The following is a 13,857-nucleotide window of genomic DNA, read 5'->3' as shown; positions in this document are numbered from 1 at the left end:
TTAAATTGCTTGACATTCTGTACAGCACAACGAGCCACTGAATCACAAATGCAAAGCAAACTGTATACACGGACTACTGATTTTTCACCTTTCCACTGACAAGGTAACCCTTGGTTTTCAAGACTTCGCAATTCATTAACAAATGATTGCAGAAACGAGTTCATTTCTGGCTTTTTTGGCCCAAACCACAAACCGCCAAGAATGACATGCTTTGCCCTCAGATTAGGGGGGGGGCTCGTTGATTGTGACTTGAAGAGGCCAGATATGAAAAGGAGAAGATTTGAAAATTGAAACACCATCAACATTCCCAGGACACTGAAATATCGGTCGATTTTGGGTCATTTAGTGCATCGATCGATTTGTACATAGTGCCATCAAATATGTCTTCAACATTTTGTCAGTTGCGCTTTGTCCTTGACCATTTGTAATTCAAAGACTGACAAAAATCTGTATCCTGAAACTTGTATAAGCTATCTGGAACACCATTGGTTGAATCAGGACAGTGGAGATTGATAAGATCTAACAAGTCACTCAAAGCCACTTTGGATGTTGTATGCCTGAGGCTGTGGGCAAGTATACACAGCAGAGATTCTTCATTAGTGATTTTGGCATTTGGATATATGTTTTCCTCACTGGCACACTCCTCTCTTTCTTCTGTGCTTCCCTCACAAACTGCACTGTGGTTTCTGACCATCTAGAAAGTAAATATTGCACTAATTACAAGCTGACACATAAAGAAGTGTGTGCTTTAAAAAAAAAGCACGAGGCTATAGACTAGATACATATTCTACACCGTATTCTCACATGAGTCTGTGGAAAGTTCTCATCAGCTGTGCTAAAAACATCACCCTCGTCATCAGCAGAAAAGCCTTCCTGTCAGAAATTGTGCATTTATTGTACATTAAAACAAAATCCATATGAACACACCGATATTTACAAAAGTATGCAAAAAGCATTGGATTAGAAAAAAGATCAGAAATTCATTCTCACATCAGCATCTGAAAAGTTCCCATCAGCATCGCTGACGACCTCATTCTCTTCATCAGTAGGAAAGTTTCCCTGTGAGACATGTACAGGTACTTGGACCAGTTTTATGCATGTACTTAAATTTTGATATGTTCTGGCTGAAAAAGGGTCAAAGAATTGCCAACCTTATGACAACAATGTCATGATTCTGCCTTCGTTTACCAGATCTTCTCTTGTCTTGAGGCAGGATCATGACAGACCCATGTTTTATGTGTAAGCACATGGCCATTTGTTTGGGCTGTGTGCTTGTGTTGTCTCATCACGTAACCCCGCCCACTTGTTACCCTCGTTTAGTCATCATTGCTTTACCCTTGTCACCTGTTTCCCTCATTAGTTTGCTCCCTATTTAATCCCCTCATGTTTTCTGTCCTGTGTTGGTACATTGTCAAACTTAGTGTGTGATACATTGCATGTTAAACGCTGTGAGTACTTTGTCAGAAACCTGTTTAATCAGAATTGTGAGTTTGTTTCCTGTCATTGTCAAGTCAAAGTCTAGTCTTTGTTTATTATCTTGTCTTAGTTAAAGTTACCTCTCCTCAGTCCTGTTTTGCCCCCTCGTGGGTTTTGTTTTTCTGTTTTGTGTCGAAATAAACCTTGAGTGTCTGCATCTGCTTTTGGGTTCATTCCTGCCATCCCATGACAACAAGGAAGCACAATTCTAAAGAAGATTAATTGTAAAAACAACAACACTATTCTCACATGAGCATCAGGGCCGTTCCTGTCAGATTTGCTGATATTGTCACCACTGTCATCATTGGAAATGTTTTCCTACAAGTATGAGATTATAAACATACAGGAGCATGTTAGACATGGTTTCTTGACTACAACCAATGACCATGAATTTATCACTGAAAATGTTTTTAGGCCAACATTAAAACCTAAATGACTTCAACTATATCGGGAATAAGCCATGTCTTGTATGATCTTCTCTTTTTTGCTCCTGAAGAAGAAAAAAGAGCAGACTTCTTGCTTATTTGATTAATGTAAGTCAATATGTAATTGTACAATAAGAAACAAATTGCCTAAAATACAGTTATTTGCATTCAGCAACCTATTATATTCTGTGTCCATCGCCTTTTAGTAGCTGCGGGAACAGGTGCCTCTTCATTTCAGTACACTTTATACTCCATATCCTTCAAAATGAAACACGCTAGTGTTATTTCTTTGTAAATATAATAAAGAATATATTTTTTGCATTACCCGAATAGCTTAATCCAAATGAGAACATTTCCTAAAAATGACTACAATAACGAATCTGGGTATTTGACAAAATTGACTTAGTTAATAGGAAGACATATTTTATTTTAGAAGGCTATTTTATTAAAGAAAAGAAAAGTTTGGTCGTAAAAGACTCAGTGTTGTCTTTCACCCTGAAGAAGACGCTCGTGTAATTTGCATAAAGAACCGGTAAATGACTCTTTTCACTGCGGTGACGTGTTTCATTGACGCCCACTTGCTTCGCGTAGCCGATTCACGTGACATCACTGCACGTCATTCATCAACGGTCACTTTGTCTAGTGAAGGTAAGTCCGCCTTTTATTATAGAATTGTATCGTTATAATGCTTTAAATGACTGTTCTGTTATACATTTCTAAATTAATGTGTATTTGTAACACTAAAACATATGCAGATGTTTTTCGTTTCTTGCTGTCGATGATACATTATAGGCCAATTATAGCTATAATGTGACTACTATATACCACCTATATCAAAACTTTTTTTAATAAATGACTATAAAAAGTTAGCTTTATCTATTGCTAACAAAAAACATTACTTTTTTTTGCTAATAATTGATATCATTGTACCTTTTTGTTACCTTTGATTATAAATAAATGATCTGCACCGGACGAGGCCGTGAGTCGCTGGCTGGTTGCGTTAAAGGTAACGCTGTTGTCATGGGTACAATCAGCTGAAGGCAACCATAGACTGTAAAAAAATATGGACGTAGTGTCCGTGACGTCACCCGTAGGTTTCTGAAGAGCATGTTTGAAGCCTAAAGTGGGCGGAGCCGGCCGTCGCCATCTTGGCCTCGCGTCACTCCCGGATAACAGAAAATGGGCAATCTGAAACCACGCCCACCTAGCTCGACGTGATCGAGTTAGCTTATGCTACTGACAGTACCAGGTCTGCGACTGCGCTAAAGTGACACTTGATGATGTAAAGCCAATTAAAAGTTCCTGTTTTTGCCCTTCGAAATATTATAATAGCCTAGTTAAAAGACATGGCTACAAGTGAGACTGTGTATCGTGATGCTGTACTCTTCTGCTAGTTGAAAAAGTATTATGCAGTAATTTAATATTACTCTGAGAGTGTGTGTGACAGTGATTTATGTGCATAACATGTCAGTCACTCTTTTTTTATAGTCTATGGTCCGTCAGCGCGGCGTCGCTCGTCAAGTTCGTAGAGAGCTTATTCAGTCCATTTTAAATTCTGATTTTGGCCGCCTCTCAAATGGGTTAAACCATATATTAACGTTACCTATGAAGTTCAAGTAAATGCGCTAGAAATCCGCGCTCATTCGAGGATGTGCATTTATTGCACGGACAGAGAAGCGCAGACACCTGCAGGATTTCACCTGATCTGTTCCGTGAGAGCAGAACGAACGAGCCTTTATATATATATATATAGACGTTTTTAAATCTGAAAACTCCAAAAAGCAACGAAATTGCCAGACATCCATTAGTGCATGTTCACAGAGGAAAACAACTGAAATACAGCGCTGGTTGTTCTCTCGAACGATACTCGACGACAACGACGGAATCCTAAGCCGTGGGCGCAGTAATGGGTGTATTAAATTGTATGAAATAATCCCGGATAAAAGCACAAACACTGCAGAGATGGCAAGTTCAGCAGCAACATTAGCTGAGGTGAAGTGACGGCTTGTAACAGCAGACAAACGGCTAGCATTGACATCAGCGCAACCCACCTGTCACTCAAGTGGCCACACCCTTAATTAATAATAATAATAATAATAATAATAATAATAAATTTTATTTGTAAAAGCACTTTACATTTTAAGGAAAAAATCTCAAAGTGCTACAGGTCTGATTATGCAGAACTTTAAATATTAATCAACTAAACGGATGAGTTATAAAAAAATTCACCCCCCTCACAGTCGTCATGAAGGGCAACATTAGCTGTATAGACCAAAGCCACAGAGAGATCCAGGCTGTAAACATGTTTTCTTCTGCTGTAAAGTTGGTCATTTTAACATGAGGGAGATACAGATTTGACTCACTCCTGCAGCCAGCCTCTAGTGGCCAGTCGATGAATTGCAGTTTAACTCACTTCCGTGTTGGTTTCAAGAGAGGGACGGGGAGGTTGCATCATGCATATTGGCGATCCATAAGATTGTAATGTCGTAAATATTAATAATAGGATGAATTTGAGCATTTATTATTCGAATATTAAATAAAATAAGGAATGGAATTCGAATAGTATTATAGAGGAAGATTGACAGCCCTAATACTCATGCTCTCCCTCCCTCTCTCTCACACACTCATGGTCCCACACACACACACACACACACACACACACACACACACACACATTAAAAAAACAGTGTAGAGGCTTCATTTAACGGATGTGAATTGGACTCTGCTTCGCTCTGACAGTTTCAATAAATAAAATAAATAATTTGTGAAAACACATGGTTTGTTGTGAAGTTATTCCCCCTCATGAATCCTGCAGAAGACAACTTGCAAAGTCCTGTATAATTGCATATATATCCACAACAGTCCTGCAGGAACTGTGAATATTATATTATAAACCCTGACGGGATGCAGTAATTCCTGCCTGTTTTCCTTCATAATATTCCTGTGGGTTATTTGTGTAAGGGGAGGGGGAGCCAGATCATGATGGGTTGTGTTAAACAGTGCTCTCTGTGCACAGACTGAAGATGAGCATGAACACTGGCGCTGATTGTACCCGATGTAAACTCTGCGGTACTACGATTGAGTACAACAGCTCTAGAGTTCGCTAAGATACCACCTTCATAACTTGGAGTCTTGTTTCTAAAAAAACAAAAATATACATTCACTTGTCCTTAAAAGGTCTATACTCATGATTATGATCACAAGTATATATCAGTTATACTGTGAGTCTGTAGTGGAAGCATAGACAAAACATAATGCTTAATTATGATTAAATAAATGGTGGAAATTGGAAAAACTGTAGTGTAGTGTAACTGTACTACTGTAACACTCAGTATTCTCACCAAGACTTGCCAACTCTTGATCTTCTATCTGAAAGCCCTCCTCATGCACAGCATCCCTTCTTCTGGATTGAGAAGCAGCTGCAGACACAGTCATTTTGCTTAACCCTTTGATCAATATAACATGAAACCAATTCATTTCCAAATGAAAATATTCCATAAGGACTGGAGGGAGGGAAACTATATAAATTATTAATACACAACACAAGTTAGGATTATCAGTCGCATGCCTTTTACACAAACATTGCAACACCATTTTGTCAAAGGGGTATCTGACTCTCATTTTATAATACGTGTAACCACCAAAACACTATTTCATGAATTATCTTTATTCTTAAATACAGTAATCGTGTTTTAGTAAAGAACAAACTTGATTCAGGGCAGTGTGTTTCCCGACAGTGGATTAGTGAGGGATCTTTTCCTCCTTTTCCTTGTTTTTTCTTTAGGAAAGGCAGTTTCCATGGCCAGCAAGCAAATTTTCTTCATTGCAAGGAGCAGAAAAAGAGATAAGATTAGACATATTTACCACCTGGGAGTCAGACCCTTCACCGTCGCTCACCTCCCCCTCCTTCTTTCAATCTCCTTGTGGCGCTGGTGGCTGTTGGAATCCTTTCTTCTTTGGAGGATCCGGACAGTCATTTCTCCAGTGTCCTTTTCGCCCACAATTATAACAAGCTTCAGGGTCCATTGCGGGTTGGTCACCAATTCCACGTCCTCTTCCTCCTCTGCCTCGTCCTCTTCTGCCACCTCTTCCTCCTCCTCTTGAGTAATTTTCCATCATCAACCCTCCCATCTTCAGCAGAGCCAGTTGAGTGTCTTTGTCAGTCTTTTTCTGTTTGTTCTTGGCTTGGTCTCTCAGCAGCTGTTGTTGATGCGTTACGTGTCGTCGGATTTCTTCCAGCCGCGCTTGGTGGTACCCCACACAAGACGTTTTGACCTTTTTCCCTATTTCAGGGTCCAGACCGTCCAGAAAAACAGTTTTCAGATATTCTTCATACGTACTTATCTTTGATTGTCTGGCCTGTGCTTCTCTTTGGGTTGGTGAACATTTACGAATTTTGCAGATGGAGGAGTGTAGTCTGGAGGAGCAGAGGGCAGGGTGATCGAACCTAGCAGGCTTCGATATGGGTGTTTTGGTGGTCTTGCTTGCAGACTTCTTCTTTGTCTTCCTCAGGATCTTGACCTCCCATTGCTCCTGGTTGTCTTTGTGGTTCGTGGAGGACCACTGTTGGTGGTGGTTGGTAGGGGGAGTAGGGAGCCGGACAGCGGTCGTCCTCAGCCAGGCGGGTTTTCATGCATCTCATTTCCTCGGAAGAATTAGAAACAGAGTTTAGTAAAGTTTTTCTGGCTTCCTCTGCCTTTGTCTCTCTACTATTTGCACTCTCTAATGGTGCTAATGCTGCGTTTATCTGTCTTCTTTGTCTGGTAATTGCCTCATTTAACCATACATCCATAATTCGACCATCAAAGTCATAATTATCTTTTTCTGTATATTTTTGGACTTGTTTTTGTCCCATTTTCCTTTGTCTTTTGCAGATGGCTTACACTCAGACATTAAACACACATTAAATCTGTACAATTTAATTAACTGTGGTATCCTATGATGCCACCCTGTTCCATTTTTCTTGGACATGGAAGAATAATTCCCTTTTGAGAAATCCACTGTCTCCATAACTCTTTATCATTAACATTACCCATTTTTGCACTAATTTTACTCAACAGTATTTGTATTTGCGTATTTAAATTTTTCCCCACGTGGTCACCACGTACTATAGAGATCGCTAAGACATGTGACCAACTGGGCGGCAACGTCATCAGAACGCAAAGAATTATGGGTATGCTTGGCCAGTTTCCATGGGCTGCATAGCATGCTGCATAGTAGGCTAGTATTCTGGCATGAAAATAATGGAGCTGGAGATTGTAAAAGTGGGGCAAAAACGTAGTATGCTTAAGCACCACACTCCTCACGCTCTCTCATCTATCTGCATGCAGTCAGAATTCAAGAAACCAACGTGTGTCTGTGTGTGTGTGTGTGTGCGTGCGTGAGAGAAGCGCGGGCGCGATCGAACAGTGAAAACATAAAAATATGCTTCGTATTTTGTGCATGGACATCATTCAAACTGCCAAATGTTTACTTATATTTGTGTACATGTAATGGGTAGAGAAAATGACCACATATATTAGTTTAATTAAAAAAAAACTTCTATTTTTTTACTTAAAAAAAAGCCGTTGCACTGCTTCAGTTGGGTTGCCGTGGAGACGGTAGCTCAAGCGCTCAGAAATAAACATCCAGCGCTTGAGAAAGACATAATTTTTGTATCTCCACTTCTTTCCAACCCACAGTGCTATCCAGCCTGTGGTTTTGTACCTGCCCAGATTCCCCTACGTCTGAGGCCGGTATCATACACTCGCAATAAAACACAACATTGTGCTTTTGTCAAACTGTAATCTCGTCAAACTGTAACCTACAGCCGTCACCCAACCAAAATCTCTCTCTCTCTTAACGATTCCGTTCTTAATCTTTATGCCATTTCTATCGTGAGAACCATAGATATCATATATAAACGCCTTTATTATATGATATCTATGGTGAGAACGACTATTGCAGTTTATAACACTGCAGGTAGACGGCATCTTGAACACTATGTTCTTCCCTCCATGCAATGAAGTCTGGCGCGTTTTGTTTGTGCCGCGGATTCCCAAAATGCTTTGCGTTCACCACTGGGAATACGTCATGATGACGACACATTAGCAATCCTTATATTAGGCTTGTTTGAGATGCGCCTTGCCTCGCCTGAAATGTAGGCGAGAGTAGGCGGCTGCAGTGAGAGGAGGAGTGAAAAAAAAAAAAAAAAATTGCAGGTAAGCCGGACAGTTCTCTCTTCTCGCTGAAACAAAAACTTTAGAAGTTTAGAAGAATGTCAGTAAACCAGACAGTTTCTGGGTCCCATTGACTTCCATAGCAGGAAAAAAATATATACTATGGAAGTCAATTGGACCAGAAACTGTCCGGTTACTGACATTCTTCTAAATATCTTCCTTTCTGTTCAGCAGAAGAAAGAAATTCATACAGGTTTGAAACATGAGGGTGAGTATATGATGACAGAATTTTCATTTTAAAGTGGAGTATCCCTTTAATGCACGTGTTGAACTACGCTACGCCAAATGTTGGTGCCCACTGTATGCCATTGCTCATATGTGTTTTGAATGACTCGTAATTGTAATGGATGGGCAATTTTATCACAATGTTGCAAGTGTTTGCCTCTGGAAATATTTTCTCTGGTGCGTCATGAAGAAATTCGATCTTGGGCTGCTGCAGAAAGCCATGGGGTGGAATGGCTGAAGACCCTGAAGTAAACTCCAGCACATTCTCCAACGTCAATGGTGTACATTCTTCATCTGTGACACATGCAGCAATTCAGTCTAACAACTGTACTGTTTGTGCCATTCCAAACAAGCTGACAGTGTATTGGTGGTGGGTATTTCACATTTTCAGTAAATAGTTGTATATATACACAAATAACTAAATAAATTATGTAATCATTCTCCATGTAACTCGTTAAAAAATGTGATTCGTTCAGGAGAGAAACCATGCTACTGTGCAATGTTTTGAGAAATGCAATGGTTCAGTATTGACAGGAGCACAAATGCAAAATTTGCAATAGTGTCTGAAATCTAATTTAGTATTAATACTGTTATTTAAGACAAGCAATGACATCTCTAACGGCTCTCTTCTTTTGGAACCGAGATAGAGGTAAGATCTATCAATATTTGTGTGAAATGTCACTTACATTAACCTGTTGGATGAACCACTTTATAAAAGCAATATCACACATTTAATCACATGTAAATATATAGTGAATACAGAAGCTGTGTATAAAACTTTATAGGACAAAATATGTAAAAAAAATAAATAAAAAAAAACACTTTGTAAATGCCTTCAACATCAATGATCCAGTCTCTCCAGAAGCACACGGTCCTGGTCTCTAGTTCTCTCTTATAGGGGTCTTGATCTGACAGGTTTACTTCAAAAAGTGACGTCAGGTCTGAAGATCTCAGTGGTTTTTTGTCTTCAACAAATATGGTGTGAAACAGATCTGTGTGTGTCTGCATTTCTTGAAGAAGTCCAAGGGTGTTAAAACCATCAACAAACCTGTAAAAAAACATGTAGAATCTACAAAGAACAAGGTATGAAAACAATTTCAACAAACAAGAAAGTGTTTGATACTACGTACTGTTGCAGTGCAACATTGCATCTCCCATCAGCATAATACTCCACAGCTGACTGTACCAGCATGTCCCGCTGCTTAAGAGTACTAATGGATCTGAAGGCTCCAATTATGGACAGGCAATCTTCTGCCATTTCAATGGCAGCTTTGGCTTCTGGAAGAGTTTCGGCTTCTTTTATCTGAAAAAACAAAACATCAACGTCATGTTGCAGCTAAAATACAAAAAAACACTATTTAAGGGATAGTTCACCCAAAAACAAATTTCTTCTGCTGAACACAAAAGATATTTTAAAGAAGGTTGGTAACTAAACAGTTGCTGGTCCCCATTGACATCCATAGTATTTTTTTTTTCCTACTATGGAAGTCAATGGGGTCCCATCAGTCGTTTGGTTACCGACTTTCTTCAAAATATCTTTTGTGTTCAGCAGAAGAAAGAAAGTCATACAGGTCTGGAACAACTCGAGGGAGAGTTAATGACAGAATTTTCATTTCTGGGTGAACTATTCCTTTAATGGGGTACTCTTCCAGCATAACTTCCGAATTTTGTTCACTGCAGTTTAAGAAAAATGCTTACTTTGCAAAGCATTTCTTTAAAGGTCTCATCATCTACTTCATCCAAGGTTGAAGGACGGGTGGGTTTACCACAAACCTGGAGAAAGAGCTTTTCTGAAAAGAAATGTGGCCCCATTCCTCCATGAATTATACAAACTGATATCATTTGAGATATCTGCCTGTAGAGACCTTTGTGCAAAGCTGTAAAGAAAATTACCAAAATATTTTAGGTAACTACAATGACTTAATGTTATGAAATCATTTTAAATAAGACCTTTAGTTCAAATGCTTACCTTCACTGTCAAGCCGCAACCTCTTACTATTGTCAGGGCCCACAGATATGCTGGACTGTTGGACAGCCTTAAGGAGTAATCTGAGGTACTCTCTAGTTGGACCACCACCGTCCACAGCCCCCTCCGCCGCTTTTGTATCATCAACAAAAATCACATCCAGTCTTGCTCCGAGGTTCAATCGTCGCCGACTAAAAGCCTGAACAGTGCTTCTCAGTATGTTGTGGGTATTGCCTTTATAATCCCTTACAACATTGATCTGATTACTAGTGGGACTATCATCATCTATCTTGGCTGAAAGGAGACTCAGTATTGTTTGGAGGTTGGTCCTGGAAAATAATATTATTATGAATGCAAATGATAAATGATGACATTGTATATCAAATGGGATACAGGTATAGAGGTGACTGGGTTAACTGGTACTAGAACATTTTAATTCATACTTCTGGACAGTCTCTTCCTGCTCTGATCGAGGGGAGAACGATGCCAGACGTTCATTAGAGGTGCTAGGTTGATCCAATGGGCTGACAGTCCCAGAATTATAATCATCATCATCATCATGGTTGTCATTGCCATCAGGTGTAAGAATGGTCTGCATAAACTGATGAATTACATAAAACATTAAATGACAAGCTAAGAAAGATAAAAAAAAAAAAAAAAAAAATTGTAAATCTACCTCTGCATCTTCGGAGGAAATCCACTGGACAAAAAGTGTGGTCAAAACTGGTTCCACATACTGTAGGTCACTTCTAAGTGGAGGCTTCCTGAGTATGGAACCATTCTGTAGCGTCCTCCACCTCTCCAACCAAGTCAAACAGTGCCTAGACATTTTGATTATTTCACATTTAAACAAAGACTTTGCACACCAAAAAACAAACCTTACCAACCTTAATTGATTCACTTAAAATAAATGTCCTGGTCCTCATTAAGCCACTTGGATATTTTACTTTTAGTGGCACACCATGAGCAAGTTCAGGCAAATTCGCATCCGCGCTCGTCTCTCATCTATAGCCTAAAATAATGTAGGCAAGTTTCAAAATCAAACGGTAATGGTAAACAAAAAGTAAATGTATAAGGTCTTAAAAAGGCATCAACATCCTGATTTCCTTAACTTAGACTTACCTTTCTGCGTCTATTCTCAGATTCTTCGCTATTCATCTTTTGAAGTTCCTGAAACAAATTACAAATTTAGATTGTACACAATGTCATCAGAGGATGTCTGTTATAAAGTTTACCCTACATACTTTGGCTTGATCTGCGATCAAAGACTGATTATATTCCTCATCCTGCTCCTCACGCATCCTCCGCCATTCACTTAAAGATTCCTGGCAATATTTTGAGATAAGAAATATTAAAGACACTCCTAAGAGCATCTACCATAAAACCTGTACCAAATAAATGTGGATGATCCACAAGACCACTCTCTTCTTCAGTTTGATGAACATTATATACAACAAGTAGCAAAAATATATTTTTTTAGAAAAATAAGCAGCGTTTTGAAATGCTAATATTGTGAACCTACAAACTGAAATTATGGCAGAAGAAAATGTTTGATGGTAGCACAAGCTCTTAGCAATGCAAACTTGAAATTTACCATGTCTGTTTTTTCATCTGTTAAATGGATGAACAGTTGGTCAGTATTTTCCTCAGTGGGTGACTGGTTGATGAGTGAATCACTGTCTGAAGTATGTGCATTTAGGTGTTCGTTCTCTAATGTTGGTGGCAGGTGATTGGAACATTCAGTCCTAGGCCTAGAAAGACATGAAATTAAAATTTGTTTTCCTAATAAGAAACTGAATATTAAATCAAGATTATGACCAGTCAATGTTCTCCATACCTGCAGCTCTCAATGTGAACCTTAAGTTCATTGAAATTGAACTGTTTTTCACAGGCAAGACATCTCTCCATTGGCCCAAGCATGGGAGATCCACAGACAACCTTAAATTAAAAAAGCAATCTCAGAATTTTAGATAACTGTAAAGGAAAATAAACTTAGTACATTACGATAAAAACATGTGTTGTCTAAAATGTAATAAGCATAGAATTTAGCAAATAAGTAATTTACTGTAGTTAAAAAAAAAAAAAAACATACAGAACTGGACAGTTCTATGTGTTTTTGCATAGGACGTATGTAGATGACAGCATGTCCCATATTTTCTTTTAGAGTCTTAATTGTGTACCCTGTGTTTGGGCAAGGCAACACCACCAGATTCCTAGATCGGGTCATGCCTGATGTTTTTAAAATCTCAAATCCCCCACAGTCACCAAGTTTTGGATATGTCGCTATAATGTAGTTTTTGAAATCTTCTGCATTATTTTCATCACCTGTAAAAAAGAAAAGATAAAGCAACATTTTTAGAAGCAAAACTTTTGTCTATCAACAAAAACTTACACAATACCCACCAAAAAATGTAACTTTTTTTCTCTCCAAGTCCTGTAGCTTCCAGTTCCTCCCTTTCAAACTTTGTTGGTGCAACACGTTGTGTCATGCTACTGAAGCAGCAGAAAACTCTTGTGAAGCTACTGCGAGGTCTTGTAGAACGACTACGACGACTTAAAGGTCTCCTGCTGGCTTCTGCTCCATAGCTTGCGAAAACTCTGTTTACTTCAACTGTAAATGTGTAAACAATGTCAATCAGAGCCTGGGCTGTCAACTGCTTTATTAGTGTGTTCAGGGGACAGACAGCTAGCAAATACTGAGGAGAAGTTTGCTGTATGTGACAAATGTTTTGGCCTAAAAACATGTGACATCGCTTAGAGCACCTTTAATTTACAATACATATTGTACAGGATAGTCCAGGACTTCTGTGGTTTGTTTTATTTAATCAAATGACATTAAATACTGCCAAAATATTTTATACATAAATGTAGTTCTTACATCCCCTTCTTTATTTATTTATTTATTACATTTAGAAGGGTGTCACGTGATAATATTCGTGACGTCATTCTACTCTCTAAATTGTCACATACTATATTTAATAATAAACTGAATCCCCAATAAAGGCGTTTTTGATTTTCTGTTTTAACAGAACAATATAAATAGTGAATAAACGCGACCCATTATACCAGCAATCACTTTCACTGACCTGCTAAAATCCTGATTTATAACCGTGACATGATCTGACAAAAATCACCTTACACCAAGGTTAAAAAGCGGCTATATAATATATTAACGCAGAGCGCAGCATCGAAACAAACGACGAGCGAATCAGCTGCGGGCTATGCAGGGACGGACTGACAATCTGTGCGTTCTGGAAAAGTCCAGAACGGCCGTCCAACCGAGGGCCGTTGGCACAAAAAAAAAAAAAAAAAATTCTAATAAAGCAATATGACCAGCCAACAGCAGGGCCACTTATATGCTACGTGTAAAAAAAAAAAACAACTGAGGAAGAAGAGTCGGCCTATAGCTACTGACAGAAAGTTAAGGCTGCACTTTTAAATTTGCTTACATTATATTTGAATAGCAGTGGTCTCCAACGTGGTGCCTGTGAGTTGACCGCTAAACACATTCTTCTATAAATATCCCAACTTGCCGTCGGGGTTCCAG

At 38.9% G+C, this 13,857-nt stretch overlaps 1 protein-coding gene across 2 annotated transcripts; it reads right to left on the bottom strand.

Moving 5' to 3' along the window:
- Window positions 1-8,477: 8,477 nt before the first annotated feature.
- LOC311286268 (G2/M phase-specific E3 ubiquitin-protein ligase-like) lies at window positions 8,478-12,239 on the bottom strand. 2 transcript variants are annotated; one of them, XR_014626515.1, is made up of 10 exons: window positions 12,148-12,233; window positions 11,905-12,061; window positions 11,555-11,635; window positions 11,433-11,480; window positions 11,198-11,322; window positions 10,987-11,131; window positions 10,314-10,911; window positions 10,043-10,221; window positions 9,475-9,647; window positions 8,478-9,392 (listed from the first exon to the last, which is right to left on the bottom strand). XR_014626515.1 is itself a non-coding variant. In XM_084402407.1 (10 exons), the coding sequence occupies exons 5-10, from the start codon at window positions 11,137-11,139 to the stop codon at window positions 9,080-9,082; spliced, it is 1,302 nt and encodes a 433-aa protein (XP_084258533.1). In that variant the 5' UTR covers window positions 11,140-11,322; window positions 11,433-11,480; window positions 11,555-11,635; window positions 11,905-12,061; window positions 12,148-12,239; the 3' UTR covers window positions 8,478-9,079. The 2 variants fall into 2 exon arrangements, 1 of the variants encoding a protein (XP_084258533.1); XM_084402407.1 differs by having other exon boundaries at window positions 10,314-10,639; window positions 10,754-10,911; window positions 10,987-11,322; window positions 12,148-12,239.
- Window positions 12,240-13,857: the final 1,618 nt, after the last annotated feature.

This window comes from Rutilus rutilus (genome assembly GCF_951802725.1).
Source record: "Rutilus rutilus genome assembly, chromosome: 2".
NCBI classification, from domain to species: Eukaryota; Metazoa; Chordata; class Actinopteri; order Cypriniformes; family Leuciscidae; genus Rutilus; species Rutilus rutilus.
This window is presented reverse-complemented; position numbering and strand designations above follow the sequence as displayed.